General features: G+C 43.7%; 1 protein-coding gene across 4 annotated transcripts in view; it reads left to right on the forward strand.

The window, feature by feature from the left end:
- Positions 1-15932: 15932 nt before the first annotated feature.
- Positions 15933-19489, forward strand: part of LOC136636632 (kalirin-like) — a 91884-nt gene continuing 88327 nt past the window's right edge. For all 4 annotated transcript variants that reach the window (XM_066611817.1, XM_066611815.1, XM_066611814.1 and 1 more), the window contains exon 1: positions 15933-16072. In XM_066611817.1, coding sequence (XP_066467914.1) covers positions 15982-16072 — 91 coding nt within the window. In that variant the 5' untranslated portion in view covers positions 15933-15981. The remainder of the gene's footprint in view (positions 16073-19489) is intronic.

A 19489-nucleotide genomic window follows, 5' to 3' on the forward strand; every position in this document is an offset into this window, starting at 1 on the left:
CCTGCTGACTGTATGTTCATCCAGACTCAAGAACACCTCTGGCAAAAGATAGATTGTTCCTTCAGGACAGCAACCACGCTTCTGGTGGAAAACGACCTGTATGGTCTGCACAATCCATGCTGGTTGTGACTGCATCGGTGCTGGAAAGATGGATAGAACTGAGTCCTCAGTGAGAGATCAGCATGATCTGAAACATCTCACACATCTGCACTATTGGGATCTAAAACCTGTAAACTGCACCAGATTTCCAAAATCAGAGCTGTCCAAATGTACTATAAAACTACATTTTATCATCAATTGTATTTTTTTTGTTTTGTTACATGCCTCAGTCTGTTGAGAGTGAAAATGGTATAACACAGTGTGGTTCAGCATGCAGCCAGAGGGCTGCGTGTGGCCTGTGAAACCTTGTTCAGCAGCCCTCAAGAAACGCCTGCATGCACACCCTCCTACTGCTTCAGTGACATTTCAGTCTCCCTGCCGCATTGTTCCAGTTTCTCCTTTGGAAAGAGAGAAGCTGGGACCTTGTGGCAGGGAGATTTAAAAAGCCCTGCTACACCCACCGCCACCTCCTCTTTCCCCTCTGCCTGCTTCTCCTGCTGCCACCTTCTTCTAAGTGACTTTAGCAGCTCAGAACCCAGAAGTAATTTGTGATGACATTATCACCAATTACTTCCACATTTGTGTCCTGGAGAGGGGGGTTGTGGCCAGGGTACTGTGGCCCCCTTAGCAGTGAAAGTTGGACCACCTTGGTGTAACACATCCTCAGTGCACAGGTTTGGACTGGCTTTTGTTTTTTCTTTCATCTTTTCAATCCTAGCATAGACTTTTCATGTAATTCTGTTTGTATACATATACTGAAAAGGGTATTGTTTTAACCAAAGGTCATGACAGGATAGAATAGAGCTACAGACAGAATGAAGGATTCTAAACAACCTTAGGATCATTCTTTGGCTGCAAAAGCAAAAGACACAAGTTACTCTGAAAGAGACCTCTCCTCCTCACAACTTAAAATGCAAATATTCTGTATGTTTGACTAAAGCTCTTCGTAAGAAGCAAGTTGGGATAGAATTTATTCTTACCTCCTTGTAAATGGAACATTACAATAAACACTGAAGAATAGCCTCAGCAATGTCTGGCCCACAAATGTTATGCCTGAGATAACACACAGTTTACATTTATAAGTATTTGTGCTTTTGAATTTGTTTTTCTCAGCACTCCCTTGCGGCTTTCTCTCCTTTGCCTCATTTGGGGATGGTAAATTGTTAAAGCAAGTGCCTGCTTTATTTAATTTTGTAATGCACCATTTACGCTGATGGAACTCTTTAGCTAACAATGATTATAATTATCATTGTCTTGTCTCCCAAGAGAAGTAGTAGATGCCTCATGGGCTCCATCACTTTAAAATAAGTCATCCTGCAGTAAACTTTCCTTTGCTGAAAGATGAGGACCTCTTGAAGGCAAATTTAACAGGCATAAATCAGAACTCAAAGTACAGAGTCATGGTCATCTTGGTAGGAGCAGTCCAACCACAGCTAGAGGGCTTGTTCAAGCATATCTTTTCAGCAAGGTCACTGCTGTTTTATGTTTACAAACTCCCATCCAAGCACTAGCCAGACTTAAACCTTCTCAGCATTCACAATGAAGCAGCATCATGTGCCCTCAAAGTGTTTATTTTTAACCTGTTTTTTTTGGAGGGCCAAACTTAGACCATCTGCAATCAGATTTCCTCACCTTTGAAAAATAAATTAATTGAAGCCAACTTAGGGGGGGATTTGCTCAGAACTATGGTATTAGGGGAAGTTATCCTTGCACGTATCTATATTATACTTGTGCATTTCCTCAAATAGCAGCTTTGGATAAGATTTTAAATAGGAAAACAGTGAGGCTGAGTTGAACCCACTGCCCAATGGGGAGTCTCTTCCCCCCCCCCCGGTACTATTAATTTTTAAAAATATAAGATCCCAAGTAAGGCTTTCTGACAGCACATCTCTCACTCTGCAGACACAGGGCTTAAACCTATCCAACTTTCCAGTTCTGGTGCAGCTGCAATGCTGTCCTGAAGTAAGGAAACACATGTTCCCTTACCTTGAGGAGGTCTCCATGACTGCCCCCCCCCCAACAGCAGGATGCAGTGCATGCCCCATTGGCACTGCTACATTGGTGCTGGAAAGTTGGATAGGATTGGGCCCATAGTCATCAGTAATATGAGGACAAGTGACCTATTCATGGAGAATTTGCAAAATGAAAATGAACAATAGCAAACTGGATTTTTTGAGAAAGAAAAAATTAACAAAGACTCTGAAGAGTTGCAATGGCACTGTTAATCACACCCTCCAAAGCAAAGTCACACCTTCCAAAGCAAAGTTATTCAGGTCAAATGTGATATCAAATGTCATTATAACTTGGTTGACATGACTGTTTTCTTTTTCCTACTCCCATTTTCTTCCTTGGCAGCTGTCTGGAGGATGTGAACTGACTGTGGTGCTACAAGACTTCACAGCCGGCCACAGCAGTGAGCTGAGCATCCAGGTGGGCCAAACAGTGGAGTTACTAGAGAGGCCGAGTGAAAGGCCAGGCTGGTGTTTGGTACGGACCACAGAGCGAAGTCCACCTCAGGAAGGCCTGGTCCCCAGCAGTGCTCTCTGCATCTCCCATTCCCGGAGCAGTGTGGAGATGGACTGCTTCTTCCCTTCAGGAAAAGGTAGGCAGAACTGAAATACAATTGCCCTCTCTTGACATTGAGAAGTTTCAAATGCAGCAAGTCTTTGCAAATGGAGTGACAGACACTAATCTATGATGCAATATTGAAAGGCAGCAAAAGACCATGCAATAGGGGCAGGAGCCCAATCAAACAAGCATGAAGATACATGAGCAGCAGCAATCCGCTAAGATCTGGGGGCTAAGACAGAAAATAAAAGGGGGAGACAAGAAACTGCAATTGCCAGTGGGGTAGGGTGAAGCTGGCTGACATGACTCTACAAACAGAAGGGTAAGGGGGCGGGCTAGCCACAGAACTACCTCACTCAGAACTATCTGTATGATATATGTATACAGAGTTAAACATTTCCTGCCCTTACCCTACTCTAATCAAGGGTCTTTTGACTGTTCCCAATTGTTGTTGTCAACCTTCAGTCTCGAAAGACTATGGTATCGCGCTCTGAAAGGTGGTTCTGGAACAGCGTCTAGTGTGGCTGAAAAGGCCAATTCGGGAGTGACAATCCCTTCCACACTGGGAGCAAGTGCGGTCTGTCCCTGGTCTGTCTCCCTGGCTATGGGCCTTCCTTCTTTGCCTCTTAGCCTCAGACTGTTGGCCAAGTGTCTCTTCAAACTGGGAAAGGCCATGCTGCACAGCCTGCCTCCAAGCGGGCCGCTCAGAGGCCAGGGTTTCCCACTTGTTGAGGTCCACTCCTAAGGCCTTCAGATCCCTCTTGCAGATGTCCTTGTATTGCAGCTGTGGTCTACCTGTAGGGCGCTTTCCTTGCACGAGTTCTCCATAGAGGAGATCCTTTGGGATCCGGCCATCATCCATTCTCATGACATGACCGAGCCAACGCAGGCGTCTCTGTTTCAGCAGTGCATACATGCTAGGGATTCCAGCATGTTCCAGGACTGTGTTGTTAGGAACTTTGTCCTGCCAGGTGATGCCGAGAATGCGTCAAAGGCAGCGCATGTGGAAAGCGTTCAGTTTCCTCTCCTGTTGTGAGCGAAGAGTCCAAGACTCGCTGCAGTACAGAAGTGTACTCAGGACGCAAGCTCTGTAGACCTGGATCTTGGTATGTTCCGTCAGCTTCTTGTTGGACCAGACTCTCTTTGTGAGTCTGGAAAACATGGTAGCTGCTTTACCAATGCGTTTGTAGTTTCATGGAAAAGATGAATTCCATATTTGCTTGATGAAACTGAGTCATGCTGGAGGGAGAGGAATACTTTTAGGTTCCTTCTTCTCCTCCCCTCCCCCCCACCTTAAAGGAAAGTCATTATAGTGGGTAATATTCTTTCCTCATGTGAAACACCCCTTGCCACCCTTGGGATCATAGTGAACAATAGGAAATGGAAACAAGTTTTGGTGTCCACATTTCATGAACAGTTTTTGACTGGTGAATTAGAGGCAAATATCACTGAGAAAGGGCAGAAGGCAGCACTCAGCATTAAGAGTTTTATCCATGACTGGATAATACTCAGGACCTGATCCTATGCTGAAGTAGTGCCAGTGGCCTATGTGCTGTCCCAGCAATAGGTGTGGCAGCCAGGAGGAAATAGGTGCCAGTGGGGAGGCCAGTGCCAGTCAGCAGCCCAACAGGCGCCACAGCAGTATTCCACTGAATGGTGGGAAGGCATTCCCGGGCAGGGGGAGGGCTGAGAAAGGCAGCATGGGGGCGGCCCAGCGGCAGTTCAAGCCCAGTAGGGGGGCAGGGATGACAGCAGATGCTGCCACTGAATCCTATCACCCTGAAAGCCTGAAAGTCCTACAAGGGCTACTCAAATCTGCACCAGTGATTTCAGGAAATGGTTTTGCAAGAAGAGGCTGAACTTGGTTCTTTGTTCACATTTATTTATTCCCAATTCAGTACAGAGCTTCATGAACAGTCTAAATAAGAGACTGAAGTTTGCCTGCAAAACTGCACCCCAAACAAATCTTTGCAGAACCCTGATGAGTCTGATATGCGGTAGCCCAAAGCTTATTTTGGGATGCACAGGAAAGTTACCTTCTACTCATGCAACTCTGTCTCAAATAGGGAACTAGAAACCAATTCTCTAACCTTACATCCCTAGTTATTCCACTGGTTTTAGAAAGAGATCGTTCAACTAGAGGCAAACAATAACATTTTCCAAGAGTTGAGTATGAATTGAAAGGAAAACTTGGAAGAAAAGAAAGAGTGCATATGCCTTTGGAAGCACAGGCTGTCTTACACTACTTTTAACTCACATTGAAATTATGACTGGCTTCTAGCCCACACTGTTCCCCTACAGGTGTTGTTATCCCTCAGTCTCTCACAAGAGGGCACTCCTGAATTGTGTTGTTAGAAATATGAAAGGCCAAGCAAACAAAAACTAGATAACACTTTTTTTCCCCAAGACAAGTTAAATGTAAGGATGAGGACCAATGGATCCGGAAAATCTGCAGGGACATGAATGCTTCATTTTTACTGATGTCATCAAGCTGTGAATGGGCCACTGCAGCTGGGGGCTCAAATGATTAAATGCTTCCTCATTAAAAAAAACAAAAAACGGACTACCTGCACATAGAAAACCAGCATGCTAGGGTGAAAGCATTCTTACCTAGTCTTCTCCCAGATATATTTACTTTCTGCAGGGAATTATGCACAGAATTTTCTTTATGAAAATTAATCATGGATTCAATTATCCATGTCCCAACTTGCAGTCTGAAGTGACATAGACTATCTTACCTTCTCAGTGAGAACTTGCCTAGCAGAAGTAACAGCAGCCAGAGGCAAGTATTATAGTATTACAAACAGGTGTCACTTCTTGACTTGCAACAGTGGCCAGGCAGCCTGTTGGTCAATAGAGGCAGGGGATCTACCACTTATAATAAAGTGGGTTCGAGGTCAAGACAGTTTGGCAAGAATTAATTTCCCTGCTTGCTTTAGATTGACCTAAGATACCACTGAGTGTACTCACAACTGATTATATAAATTTATTAGATGAATTGGGGAGAATCTATCCCAATGATGAATATGGCAAGGTATTTTAAAACTAGAAAAATAGGCTTAGTTGAATTTTCACTATCCATAGGACTAATTTTCCAGTGTTCATAATTGATCTGCCACAATTAGAAATGGCAACCCTAGAAAGCATGATTGAGCCTGCTGTTGTTGCTGCATAATTTTTTTATTTCCTTGCTTAGCTTTTTCTTGCCTCCAAAATCAACTTTACTACTCTGATTTAAAAAACAAACTGTAATTCCAAATTGTAACCTATGATTTATCATAAAAAAGCTTTGCGAAATGTGAGTTCACTTGTCAGAATTTAATGTATAAACTTCTAGAGAAAGTTCAGGGGGACAAGTGTGAGAAGCATTCACTTCTATTGAGCCTCTAGTTTTTCCGAAAGGGGATAGAGCTTCAACGACAAGCTTATCTGTTTTGAAAAGAAAAAAAAAAGAATTATCATTCTGAAGTTCAAATTCCCAGGGAAAAAGAAAATGTTTTTGATCTTCCTAGACTTCAGTTCTGTCTGAACTGTTCCATGGAGTACAACCGAGGTAAAATTCTTTTATTCTTGTCGGTATTGCTGAAGTGTGTTGTTCTAAAGCAGGGGTGTCCAAACTTTTTGGCAAGAGGGCCACATCATCTCTCTGACACTGTGTCGGGGGGCCGAATTAATTTACGTTTCAAATTTGAATAAATTTACATAAATGAATATATTAAAGATGGAACTTGTATAAATGAATGAAGGTCTTGCAATAGTTCAAGGCCTATAAAAGTCCTTGCACAAAGCAAGCCTTTCCTTCATTGCTAGCTTTTCCCTCATTGCCATTGCTGCATCACAGACATGAAACAGCAAGTAGTGGTCATGCAAGAGGTCAGAACAGTCATCTTCACACTGTGAGCAGTTGTGTCAGGCCAGCATAGGCTCCAGCAAGTCTCCAGAGGGCCAGATGGTCATTGGAGACTGGGGGCTCCCTGCAGGCTGGATTGTGAGTGCCCAAGGGCTGCAAGTGGCTCCCGGGCTGAGGTTTGGGCACCCCTGTTCTGAAGTATAAAGTCAAACATTTTCAAATTGAGGAGGCTGATTGCAGAAAGATGCTAGGATGTAAGGCAGGGGTAGGCAACTTATGGGCTGGATCTGGCCTGCCACCTGGTCTGTGGTGATCTTAAAAAAGAATACAAGTTTGTACTTCTATCTCTGTAAGGCTTACAATGTAAGCAGACCAAGGGCAGAAGCTTCCTCTGAACATTATTCTCTGTCTGGGCATATATCTCCCTGCATCATACCCATCTCTTTTTTCTCAGCTTTATGGCCCAATCGAGAGGTTTGCACATGTGCAAACGATTAATGTACCCTATGCCTGGCTCCTATACAGAAAAAGGTCACCAAACCCTGATGTAAGGCAACCCATCTAGCATAACCAAGGGTAGAGCATCTCCAGTTTTACTCATTCGTTTAAATAGCACTTTATCAAGCCTGACATTGGCATAATAGAAATATTGCATAGGTACACCATCTTAGCTAGGCAGTTGTCATTTAACATTGTCATTTCTTTTCATGTTATCACTGTGAAATAACCCAAGGCCATCACTACTGTTCCTGGATCCTCTTCCTGGATTTTAGAAATGAAGAGGTGAACAGAGCGGCAGTGTGGAAGGGAGGCGAGTGGTGGACTATAGCAAACACATATCCATCTAATAATGTGTACATGAGTAGCAACAGGTCTCTGGGGCTTCAGATTTTTGCCAGCCCTACTTAGAGAGGGCAGAGGTGGAACCTGGCATAAGTACAAGCATACTTATTTATCCCAACATTACCCAACTTCGGAAACCATAGGGTTCATTAAAGTCAGTTGGTCTTGTTGAATGCACCGGTGGTCAGATAGCTCTGAAACAGAACCACCTTCATGCTTCAGCACCTGGCAATCTATCGGGTTCTTTATGTCCTCTATAAATGCACTAATGAAAGATGAAAGCTTATTTTAGGGAAACCAGCCTGTTACTGTTCTGTTTCAAACACAGAAGAGTTTATTTAGAGACATACAGAATATCATCCACTGACCTAAAATACAAGAGCCATGTAAGGCCATGAAGAGGTTTATTAGATATAATCTGATGTATTTTCTTCTCTGTTCTATAATCTTTAAGTAATAAAAAGACTACAGTAGAAAGCAACTTGGACTGTCTTGACCTTATCCTGGCACAAAGCAAGAGGCTAAAAGTCTCTTTATGAGTTAAGTGAATCTGTAAATGCAAATTGGGTTTTTAAAAAAACTGTACATGGAACAGCACTGAATTTTGCATTTTAATCTCAGCTAACACAACAGCTCGGGCAGGGGGAGACATGTTCTTCTTAAGAGGCATTTGGCACAGATTCTTCCATTGCAGTATTTGGGAGGGGGACATTGCCACAAATCAGAGGGTGGCTTCTAACCACAGAATCTGGTCACTGACCTTATCTCTGTCCCTCTTCCAGCCTTGGGGTCCCCAGTAGTTCAGAATAGATAATACACCTATTATATGTTTGTCCTGCATATTTGTTGACTGCAGCAGGAAGAGGGGACTTTAACCCATTGTCTTAATCTTGGTCCCAACATGGATCAAGTTGCTTTGTGGCTGCTCTTTACCTCCATTGAAACATGCTCATTGGCACCAAGTTTGATCATAAGAGAATGTTGGTTTGTTTCTTGGCAACATATAGACACAGCTCCAGAACTTAAAAGAAACAAGAATCCCATATCTTTCTGCTGGGCCTGGTTGAGCAAGCTGCAGGAGGAGTGATATAGATTGGCTTTCCATGGAGTCCATATGTGTTCTCTCGTTCAACTCCTATGTAGTTCAATAGAATTAATGCAGAGGAATTTTCAGGAGGCAGTCAGTACCCACTGTCATTTTCTTGAGTGTACAGAGAATGGTGGGAGTTTTTACTGTAAATCCCTCAGCAGTTCCAGAGCACACTGGATACATTCCAATTCACAACAAGTAAATCAATGTTCAACACTGCCCTTAAACATCTCCAGATGTTTCTGTAGCATCTCCAGAACAGGGCTTGAGCTAGCCTGAATCCATTGCCCTTTCCACATTCAAGGAGCTGCTGTGTATGGACTGCACTGAAGTGTTACGTAAAATGTGAATTGCACAAACATCTAAGCCCCATTTGTCAGCTAACAAGTTTTCACAGCTGTGGATCTGATGTGTGTCCCTGCCCAGTACTGAGAGGAGCAAAAAACATGTCATGGCAGTGTTTTTTGAACGACAAAAAAAGGCAGCTTGCTGTACAATTGCAAAATTTCCTAGTTGTATCAATCTAGGTCCTCTCATCAGAGAACAGAAAATCTTTCATACTTACTTTAAAGAGAGAGAGAGAGAGAAGGAGAGAGTATGGGGCTGATACACACTTTCCCCCCTGAAAATAGTACTGAGAGTCTTCAGAAACGCATGTGTATAGAGAAACATATGTGTAAATTAGAAAAACCCAGGAATGCTAGGAGATGTTCTATGACATTTTAATCCTTTGCCATGATCACTCTGCTTACTACAGACCATATCCATGGCCATCTAGCATCTCAAGGTAAACACATGCTCAAGTAGTACAACTGTATTATGAGAACCAACTCTGCTGTGTGAGCATCCATTTGTGTTTTCTCCTGGGAGAAGTTAGCAGCATTGAGAAAGGAAGCATGCTTTTCATTGGAAAAATAACATAGTACCTCCTTGTACTGTACTATATTTCTGATCCAGATCTCTCTTTTTCTCCTCCCCCTGCCTTGGCTGCTGTTTTTGGTTTGTTTGTTTTTAGTTCAGATGGGTAGAATACAGTGCATCTTATCTACTTTAGCCTGTATAGGACAGACCAGCCAATACAAAGATGCATTATTTCTACCAGTGGCTGTTTCCTAAATCCTTAAATTCAGCTCTTGTTTTTCCATAGGAGTCTTTGTGCTCTTGTTATTTATCTATATCATAAAATGTCAACAGCAGCTCTATATTTTATTTTATGTCTTAACATTGGACCAACCACATCAAAAAGTCTTAAGACTGACTGACTGTTGGAAAGTGAATGTAGAAAGTTAACTATGTGGAAATGTTTTTCATGGGAACTTGGTCATCAAGAAGAGTTACAGTATAAGCCTATACAAATTTACTCAGAAGTAGGTTCCACTGTATTCAATGGGAGTTACTCCCAGGATTGCAGCTTTAAAATACATGAAGTCAGAGGATCTGGAATACAATGTTGTGAATCTTCGACTGGAACACAAGCAGCCACAAAAGACACTTTGACCTCCAATTCTGCAGCTACCTGTCTCCCAAAGAAAACACATGTTCTTCTTGATTGCCAATGTATAGAGTTCTACAGTTTGTATTCCTATGACCAATGTCACTTAAAAAAAGAAAAATGTGGGGGCAGGGCATGGAGAAGGTGACATATGAGCTTTTCAAACTGTTGTATCAAAGAGCAAGGCAGGGAATAGGGACAGTCCACTTCATCCTTAGCTACAGAAGGTATAGCACGCACCCTTCTTTGCATCTGATTATTTGTGTGTACTCAGCATCATGTCAGAAAACGCTGAACACTTCCCCATCTGAACAGAGACACTCCACTCCATCTTCATGTTGTAATCATAATTATTTGCCTACTGCAAGGCTCAAAAATAACCAGTGGTTTTGCCTGCGTTGAAGTACTACAGCAGCATCTCTGTTGCTGAATTCAAACACCAGGTTTGGTTGGATGGCTCTGCCAGTAAATAGTTTACTTTCCAGGAACTGCAGGATTGATGCTTAATATAGCATGAACCTATCTGCTTAGGTTTTGCTTTTCCTTCCATAATTTGTTGAGCAATGACTTGTTCAAGTCATTTTGAACATTTCCACAAGCCAAAAAATACATTTAGATTTAGCTTCACTGAAAGTGTTATTTACAGTCAACACAAGCCATTTCCTTCTCTTTTTATGTTCCCAGGGTCGTTCGTGGCACCTGTGTACTTCCTCAAAGGCAGACAATGGCTTATTATGCCTCTCTGTCTCTCCAAAGACTGAGGCTACATGGATCTGGGAAATTTGTATTTGGTTATTGTGTAAATGTTTTGCCAAGGCAGATATTCTATTCCTCCTTTCCATTGGAAAGCTCCATGTTTTCTTCATCTTCTGCGAATGAAACAGGTGACACATTGTTCATCACAACCTGCCTTGTTTCAGCTAAAACAAGTTAGGATACACAGCCATGATGGAACTGTGAATGACAGCTTGCTGTTAGATTAATGTTGGGTTATAAGTGGCCACTAGGAAGCCCAGTAGGACATTGAGTTTTATTAGAGAGGGGAAAAATTCTGTTTAGGAGATGAGAGATTCTTTGAAAGAAATCAGAAGGCGAGGCTTTCTCTGTTATTACATTTCCAAAAAGGAAAACTTTTGCTACCCAATTTATGTTTGGGTACAACAAATGAAGTCATAAGAGCCCAGACAGGGAAAAAAATTGCAGTTTGATTGGACACTGGCAGCTGTAGCGATATTCCATCCAGCCATACTCTTGATCCAGATCCAGTCCACCAGATTGGCAAAGGGAGCTTCAATTCTGGGGCAAATAGCTCTTGGGGGGAGGGGGAGGAATCCAATTTAGAAATGGGGAGAGATTTCTCATAAGGAAATCTCTTATGTTTCTTCTATTATGCAGTTTTGTGACCTGCCAACCAATCAACAACTGCAGAGGGACTTGTGGCACTCCCACTATATCTGAGATTGCCAACTTTTTCAGTGGTTCTGCTCCTAATGGCATCTACTATTTTGAGAAAATGGGGGTGTTAAAACTTCTCTTATGTCCCTCAAGTTCATTTCCCCATAATTAAATTTCCGTTAATCACCCCCAAATAATTTCCCGTCCAATACTTTATTCCTCCCTACTAATTATTCCCCATAGAAGAAAAAAAAATTTCTTAATACTAACAGCAAATCTGTCTCCCAATTAGCCTTCCTTCCTTTGAAGTATCAGGACCTGGGTAGGTGCTGAATGGACAGCAGCTGCCCAATTACAACCTTTTACACCTTTGCTCTCCAACTTGGAGCCCATCCAGTGGCATCACTAGGGGGGTGTGGAGGGTGCGGACTGCACTGGGTGATGCACACAGGGTGGTGGTGGCACCACTAGTGACCAAAATCACCAAAATTGCAGTTTGTAGGAATAATACCATCGTATCATATTATATACCATTGGGTGCAGAATTTACAGAAGAATGCAATGAAAAAACCTGAGTGAAATATCTCCATTATATAAAAAGTTATGACCAAAAAAACAGAAAACAAAAACGCAACTGTCTTATATAATAAAAAAGTACATTTCCTTAATGCAAAATGGACCAATGGAACTGATTCTTCAATGAACCAATGAGATGTTATTATGACACAGCATGGAAACAATAAGGTGTTCGTAAGGTGACACACTCAGGGATGGGAAGTGACACCACTAGTGACCAAAATAGCTAAAATCATGGTTTGTAAGAATACCATCATGTTATACACCACTTGATGCATAATTTACAGCAAAATGCAATGAAAAAACCAGAGTGAAATATCTCAGTTCTATGAAACATTATGACAAAAAAAACCAGAAAACAAAAATGCATCATATAACAAAAGAGAACATTTCCTTAATTCAAAATGAACCAATGAGACTGATTGTTTGAAGAGCCAATGAGATGTTCTTATGAATAGAACTAATACCATCACGTTATATATCAATTGATGTATAATTTCATGCAGAATGCAATGAAACAAACCATCCTGAAATATCCATGTTCTGTCAAAAGGTATAGCCAAAAAACCAACATGGATGGGGTGATGGTACATCACCACATCCACCACCTGGGGTGTTGCCCTGCCCACTGCATGGGAGGAGGTCCATCATGGGGGGTTCATGTGTTGGCCTCCAGCACCAGGTAACACAAACCCTAGTGATGCCGCTAAGTCCATCCACAGGAACCAATCCCTATTTTTATCATCCATTTCCAAAAAGTGGTATCCTCTTCATTCCTTCCGAGGCAGCCTGATCCTAACATCTCTTACTTTTGCCTTCTGGCAGGAGAGGGGAAAAAAAGTGTGATATGATTTTAAAATGGGATGTCTGCTCTGTTAGGACCCAATCCTAAGGTGGGCCAGCTCCAAAGCTGAGCTTCAGCGCCAGCCCAGTTCCAGACAGACACATGGTAAGAGTTCCGGACAACAGTGAGGGCCTTGGGGTAGGGGGAAGGCATTCTGGGGGGGAGGGGGGAGAACCAGGGCAATGGGGGGGACTGGTGGAGTTGCACAGCCTGACACAGAGGCTCAAGAGTCTGTGCTGGCAAAATGACCTGCATAGGCTTGAGAAACCCCATTGTGTGACTTGGGGCGTTCCCGGGGGGAAAATGTCCCCTTTCTCAAAGGAGACCTCTGGCACTGCTACTGGATGCAGTGGTAGCGGTTTTGGCACCACTGCACCTGATGGCACCACCAGAGATAGGATTGGGCTGTCAGTCTCCAGCCGCCACTTCCTGGTTAAGCAGCCTACCACCACTCAATGCTCAGCTTTAAAGTCAGGCAGAGCCTTAACACCAGCTCAAAAACTCTTTTAAAAATCACCCCTGTCGTAGTGGTAATGGTTTCCCCCGTTTCCAAAATACTGGGTGCCAGTGCACTGTACATACTAATTAAAATGCAGCCCCTGCTCCAGGCCTTTAAACAGCAACCCTACATGCACAATTAAGCAGGTGAAATATATCACTTTATTTTCTATGACCAAATGTCTTTCCTGCTAAATCTCTCTAAGCAGTGCTGCTGTGAAAGGCATAGGAGCAAGACCAGTAAAAGGAGTGGCTAAGGATGTAATAGCCCCTTTTATTAAGAACATTCCAAAGGAATTTATAGCACAGTGAAGTATTACACCATAATAAACTAAGAAAAGCAAATAAATCTCTGCGGTATTCTTCAAATAGATACCTCTACAGGCAAACAAGGAAGGGAGTGGTGAGGAATCACAGTCGTGGCTGAGAGTTCCTTTTCTCAGATGTCAAGCTCAATATTTCTGGCATCACAGCCCTGTGGTCTGTAAACCATTCATGCCAAAAGAGGGCCACTGAAGGTAGTGAGTGTTGAAACCACCACTGAAGCTAATGAACTCTGGCACTGAAGCCAGTTCCGTTCTCCTGAGTGGTGAATTTTGTGCTCTAATGTTCATAGCAATGGTTATGAAACAATGATTACCCCATATGTTGGAAACAAGTAAGCCAGGAACATATGAACATCAAAGCACATCATCAGAAGTTTAAACCAAGGTTTTCCATAGGACTACATACATACAGTGAAAATGTATAGGTCAGTTAGGAAGAAATTAGTGGAGAGGTAGATACATTGGTCTGTTGCAGCAAAAGCAATACGAAGTCTCCTGACACCTTAGGTGTGTTAGTCTGAAGGGTGCCAGAAGACTCTTTGTTGTTTTCAGGCTAGTTACTTACCCAGTTTATTTCTGGCAGAACTCCGAGGCTCTGCAGTACAAGGCAAAATTCCAGCAGGTGTAACTTTCACCATCACTGCATTCCAGACCATGAATGTTGCCAACCTGTTGAGTTTTCTGCCCATCTGGCAGCTGTAAAGGGCATATGAGCCTTTCCCCTTCACTCCCCCAAAAATGGCACAGGGTCTTCTGGCATTAAAGAATGACAAACATATTAGCTTAAGAGTTTGATAGACTGCTGCCCACCTAATCATGACAGGCAAAGCTTTTCTCACCACTGCATCTGCACGCTGAAGAAAAGCTGGGGTCCATGTTGTTTGGACTCAGTGGCATAGCTAATGATCATGTAGTCCAGTGCCAAGCTCAAAACGATGGAAGTGATGTCATGCCTGGGCTTTAAAAAAAAGTGAAAATAGGGGAAAATCTGCCTTCGCCCCCCAGCAGCTCACTGTCCACTTGCTCTGTCTCCCCATATTGGTTCCCTACTGTATCATGATAACACCTAATTGGCTCTCGGAACAGTCAGTTTCATTGGTCAGTTTTGAATTTTAAAAATCCAGTTTTTGTTATATAATGCAGTTGTGTTTTTATTTTCTGGTTATTTGGCTATAACTTTTGATCAAATAGAGATATTTTGACATGGTTTGCTTCATTGCATTCTGCATTAAATTTTGAGTTGAATGGTATATAATACGATGGTATTATTTGAAAATACCAAGGTTTTCACAGTTTTGACCGCAAGCTCAAGTTGTTGCTCCTATAAAACTTGTTGCTCTGTGCAATTGCTATCCTCTGTGTACACTTAAGCTATGCCACTGCTTCGGCTTTTGTTAAAAGCACAGGAATAAGTGGTTAACAATTGTAACTAGGCTGTGTTGCTGCCCCTTTAAACCATTGATGCCCAATGTTGCATATACACAACAGAGATCAAATGTGCGTACCTGCGGGCTGGGCAGAAATGGGTTTAACAGCACTTTGATCTGCAGCAATTCATGTTTTGCAGCACTGGCTGATGTCCACTTTGCAAATCTCTCTTAAGGAGGGGGGCAGGGCAGGCTGCGTAGTTTTTGTTTGGGCGTCTGGCACGTTGGCAGTCGAGAAAATAAGCAGGTGGCAGCTCACTTCCCAAAGCAGTGAAAGCAGGAGCCTACAGGAGGAAAACTTGTTCCTGGAGTGAGCTGCCCACAGTTTCTCCAAGGTCCACCTGTTCCACACAGGTGAGCGCCACCCGCAGGCTGCGCCCAGAACTCAGTGACAGCCCAAGCCTATGCATGTCTACTCAGAAGTAAGTCCCATTAGAGTCAATGGGGTTTACTCCCAGGAACGGGTGGATAGGATTGGGCTGTGAGTCATTCATTGCCAAGGACAGGTTGATCCACTGAATTCCTTTCTCAGGCGTGAAGGGAGCTGTTTCTTTTGGAGAGAGGGTATCATTTATTATTATTTTTATTATTATTCCAGGAGATTCATCACAGGTGCAAGAGCCACAGACTAAGCATTCATTTTTTTTTCTTCCTTTGTAATTGTCACCCTACCTGCCTGCCAGCTTTGGGGAGCAGCAGGTGTGCAAGTTGCCTTTAGTTGTGCACGCAGAGAGGAGCGTTGCTCGTGTGTTGGTTCCTGGGTGCTTCCCGGAGTTTCATCATCGTCCTCCTCGCTGGCCAGAGCCAGTTTTGCAAGTCTCGGGGCAGAGGAGGAGAGCGCCCCAGCTGGAGCGGAGCGCTGAGCCCCGCCCCTGCTCGCAGAGCTCCGCCCACGGTGCTTTTCTTTGCCTGGCGGTCTCGGGGCGGCAGTGGACTCGCAGCAGCTGTTGGCCATGTGGACCCCGCAGGCAGCATGAAGGGGGGCAGGCACGCCTACGCCCGCACGCCTTGCCTGGGCTGGTTCATTGCGAAGTGCTGCTGCTGCTGCTTTCCCGCGTGTCGAGGTCAGTGGCTGCTTCGCCAGCGCAGTCGGGCGAAGGGGGACTGAGCGGCTCTGATTGGGAGGCGGCGGGGCGGCTTCCTCCGGGCCAGGCACGGGCAGGGGAAAGCGCTGCGGGCTGCGCAGAGGCTTGCGCGTTGGTCGTGCTTGCGACCATCAAGGGGGGTGTGTGTGTGTGTAAATGGCTGCTTCTGACTGCAAGCCTGCCTTGGGAGTGTCTGCTGGCGCATCCCCTCGGGTGGGGCATTTGCTAAGTGACAAGGGCTCATCTTGACGCTCTTGTCAAGCACCTTAAGAAAGTGTAAGCAGGACTTTTGGTCACTCTCCACTACTCTGGCCCTACTCCTTTTCTGCCCCGCCCCACCTCTTCTCGCTTATGTTTATACCCTGTCCTTCCTATGGGGGTGGTGTGAGGGCCAAAAGGGATCTAGCATATGCACAACAACCCTGACAGGTAGGCTGGGCTGACAGATGGTGACTGGCCCAAAGGGTCATGAGTTTTGCAGCTGAGGGATGCTTCAGACCCAAGTCTAAACCACTTATTTTCAACCAGTGTGCCCCCCCACAGTGTGCTGTGGTTTCAGCATTGGTGTGTCATAAATGTTCCTCAGGTGTGCTGCTGGAGTTTGGGGGAGGGTAACTTATTTAATAGGGCCATTGGGGGATTGTGAGCTCCCCCACCAGTGAGCCGTGTGCCTTGTCAATTGTCAAAAAACAGATGGTGTACCTTGAGAATTTTAACACCTTATCAGTGTGCTTCGAGATTAAAAGGTTAAAATGCTGCTCTAATCTCTGCATTACACTAGTTCTCATATACTGGATGGGTCTTAGAGCTACAGTAATGTGTGCACTTTTAGGCACTGGATAAAATCCATTAAACATTGAAACTTTCGAGTAAATGTGTACTGGTTGGGTGGTCAGTGTCCCAGAGTTAGTGATCTGGTGGTGTTTTTATTAGTGAGATGTATATGTTTGATTTCACTGTGCTGTAAGTAATTCTGACACAAAGGGGGGGGAAGGCTAGTAGTTACATAAGAACAGCCCCACTGGATCAGGCCATAGGCCCATCTAGTCCAGCTTCCTGTATCTCACAGCGGCCCACCAAATGCCTCAAGGAGCACACCAGATAACAAGAGACCTGCATCCTAGTGGCCTCCCTTGCATCTGGCATTCTGACATAGCCCATTTCTAAAATCAGGAGGTTGCACATACACATCATGGCTTGTAACCGATAATGGATTTTTCCTCCAGAAACTTGTCCAATCCCCTTTTAAAGGCTTCCAGGCCAGATGCCGTCACCACATCCTGCGGCAAGGAGTTCCACAGACCGACTACATGCTGAGTAAAGAAATATTCTTTTTTGCCTGTACTAACTCTCCCAACACTCAATTTTAGTGGATGTCCCCTGGTTCTGGTGTTACGTGAGAGTGTAAAGAGCGTCTCTCTATCCACTTTATCCTTCCCATGCATAATTTTGTATGCCTCAATCATGTCCCCCCCTCAGGCGTCTCTTTTCTAGGCTGAAGAGTCCCAAACACCATAGCCTTTCCTCATAAGGAAGGTGCCCCAGCTCCGTAATCATCTTAGTCGCTCTGTTTTGCACCTTTTCCATTTCCACTATGTCCTTTTTGAGATGTGGCGACCAGAACTGGACAATAGTTCAGTTCTTTAGGCAGCTTTGTGGCCTTGTTTTATCACTGAAGGCTTAGGAACAAATGGGAGGAGACTAGAGTACTGTATTTCTTAAGTTAGTTTTTCCCCGTCTAGTATTTATTCCAGTTGTAGCTTCAAAATATTTTGGTAATGATGTATATGGATAAATCCCTCCAGCTGCTGGAGGAAGGGAGAATTTAGGTGTATTTTGTAGTTTTCCCCTGCTGTTCTGAACGTTCTTGAATAATAAGATAGTAACTTTTATTTACATATAAGGCTGCATCATAAGAAGACAAAAATATTGATTATGTTAATTATTGTTGCACAGTGCCCAAAGTACTTCTCTGTGCCAAGTGTTTGTATAATCGCACTCATTGTCATAAATGCTCTTTAGAAGCAGTGACCATTATTATTTGTAGTATAGCAGTTAACTCTGCCTGGCCTCTCAAGAGCTCTGTGCAGAAAGTCATTATTTCCCAATTTGCAGGTGGACAATTGAGGCTAAGAGAGTGAATGCCCAAAGTCATGCAACTGTCTAGCAAAAGCACTTGTGGCGGCGGGGGAGGGGGGAGGATGGGCTTCTTTCTGTGTGCACAGATCTTTCCTTATTGCAGCATCTGAAGATATCTGTGCAGTCCTCTCTGCACCATAGTGGTTAGACTGCTCCCATCATCGAGGAAAAACTAGTTGCAGCTAACATCTCCATGCCACCCCTTTTCTTATCAAACCTCTGTGATGGAAGTTCCCTGTCTGCTGTGTGTACACAGTCTGCTCCTATATGTAAGGAACTTCTTGCTGGGGCATAGGACATATGAGAGAGAAGAGACTTGAATTCAAAGTTTCCCAAAACTGACTTCTCTTCTGTTGCCCCCTGTTCTTTCAGATATGAAAAGGTGAAAGTGAATGATTTGCCATTCTAGAAACTTGCCCTAGAAACACTAGGGGACCAGATCATCTTCCTTTGCCAGCCTAGAAGATGGCACAATGCAAGTCCAAAATCCAGTCTATCCTTTTGTTAAAAAGCAGTTATAAGGAGCCATTCATAAAGTGGAGAGGTTGGTGACTGATCAATTACACAAGAGAGGATTCAGGTGGCCAAAGTTCAGCATGGTGATTTAGGTGCTGCCTTGCTGGGGTCACAGCAAATGAAGGCTTTATTGGTAAAAAGGAGCTCATGCTTTTTGCATTCCTCCTGGTCCACTGTAACAGTAGGTAACCTTTGTATTCTTGCTGACTGTACTCAGAGCAGTCTAGGAGGCTGATGACTGCAAGTGCCATTGAGAGGAATGTGGAAAGAGGTGGTATTAAATATGAATATGCACATGCTCATTTTAATGCACTCATTCAGGAGGAGAATGAGCCTGAGTACATGAGATGTACAATACGATAAAACTTCTGTTATGGGCTGGCCTCAACTCTTGGACTCTTTCTTTTTCCTTTCAGTTTTCAATTTAACCTTTTGCTATACAATAGAGCAGTGTGTTAGCTTCACTGTGGTAGTAAAAGTGTTCCTTTTTAGATTAATTAGAACCCTGAACCAAATAATAATGGATTTATATTTGTTTTTCTTTCTTCTCTTTAGCATGTGTGCTACTAGGTTTTCCTTGGCAATCCTAAGATTCCTTGGTCTGTCATAGGCATTTCCTAAGTATCAGCTTTGGACCACTGCCTTCAGGGGATCTGTTACAAAGATAGACATGTGTTCTGTGGCACTTATCCTAAGGTAACCTGAAGTTTAGGATGGATTGCCAATGAGCTTGGAAAGCCA

This window comes from Tiliqua scincoides, chromosome 1 (genome assembly GCF_035046505.1).
Source record: "Tiliqua scincoides isolate rTilSci1 chromosome 1, rTilSci1.hap2, whole genome shotgun sequence".
Taxonomy (NCBI): domain Eukaryota; kingdom Metazoa; phylum Chordata; class Lepidosauria; order Squamata; family Scincidae; genus Tiliqua; species Tiliqua scincoides.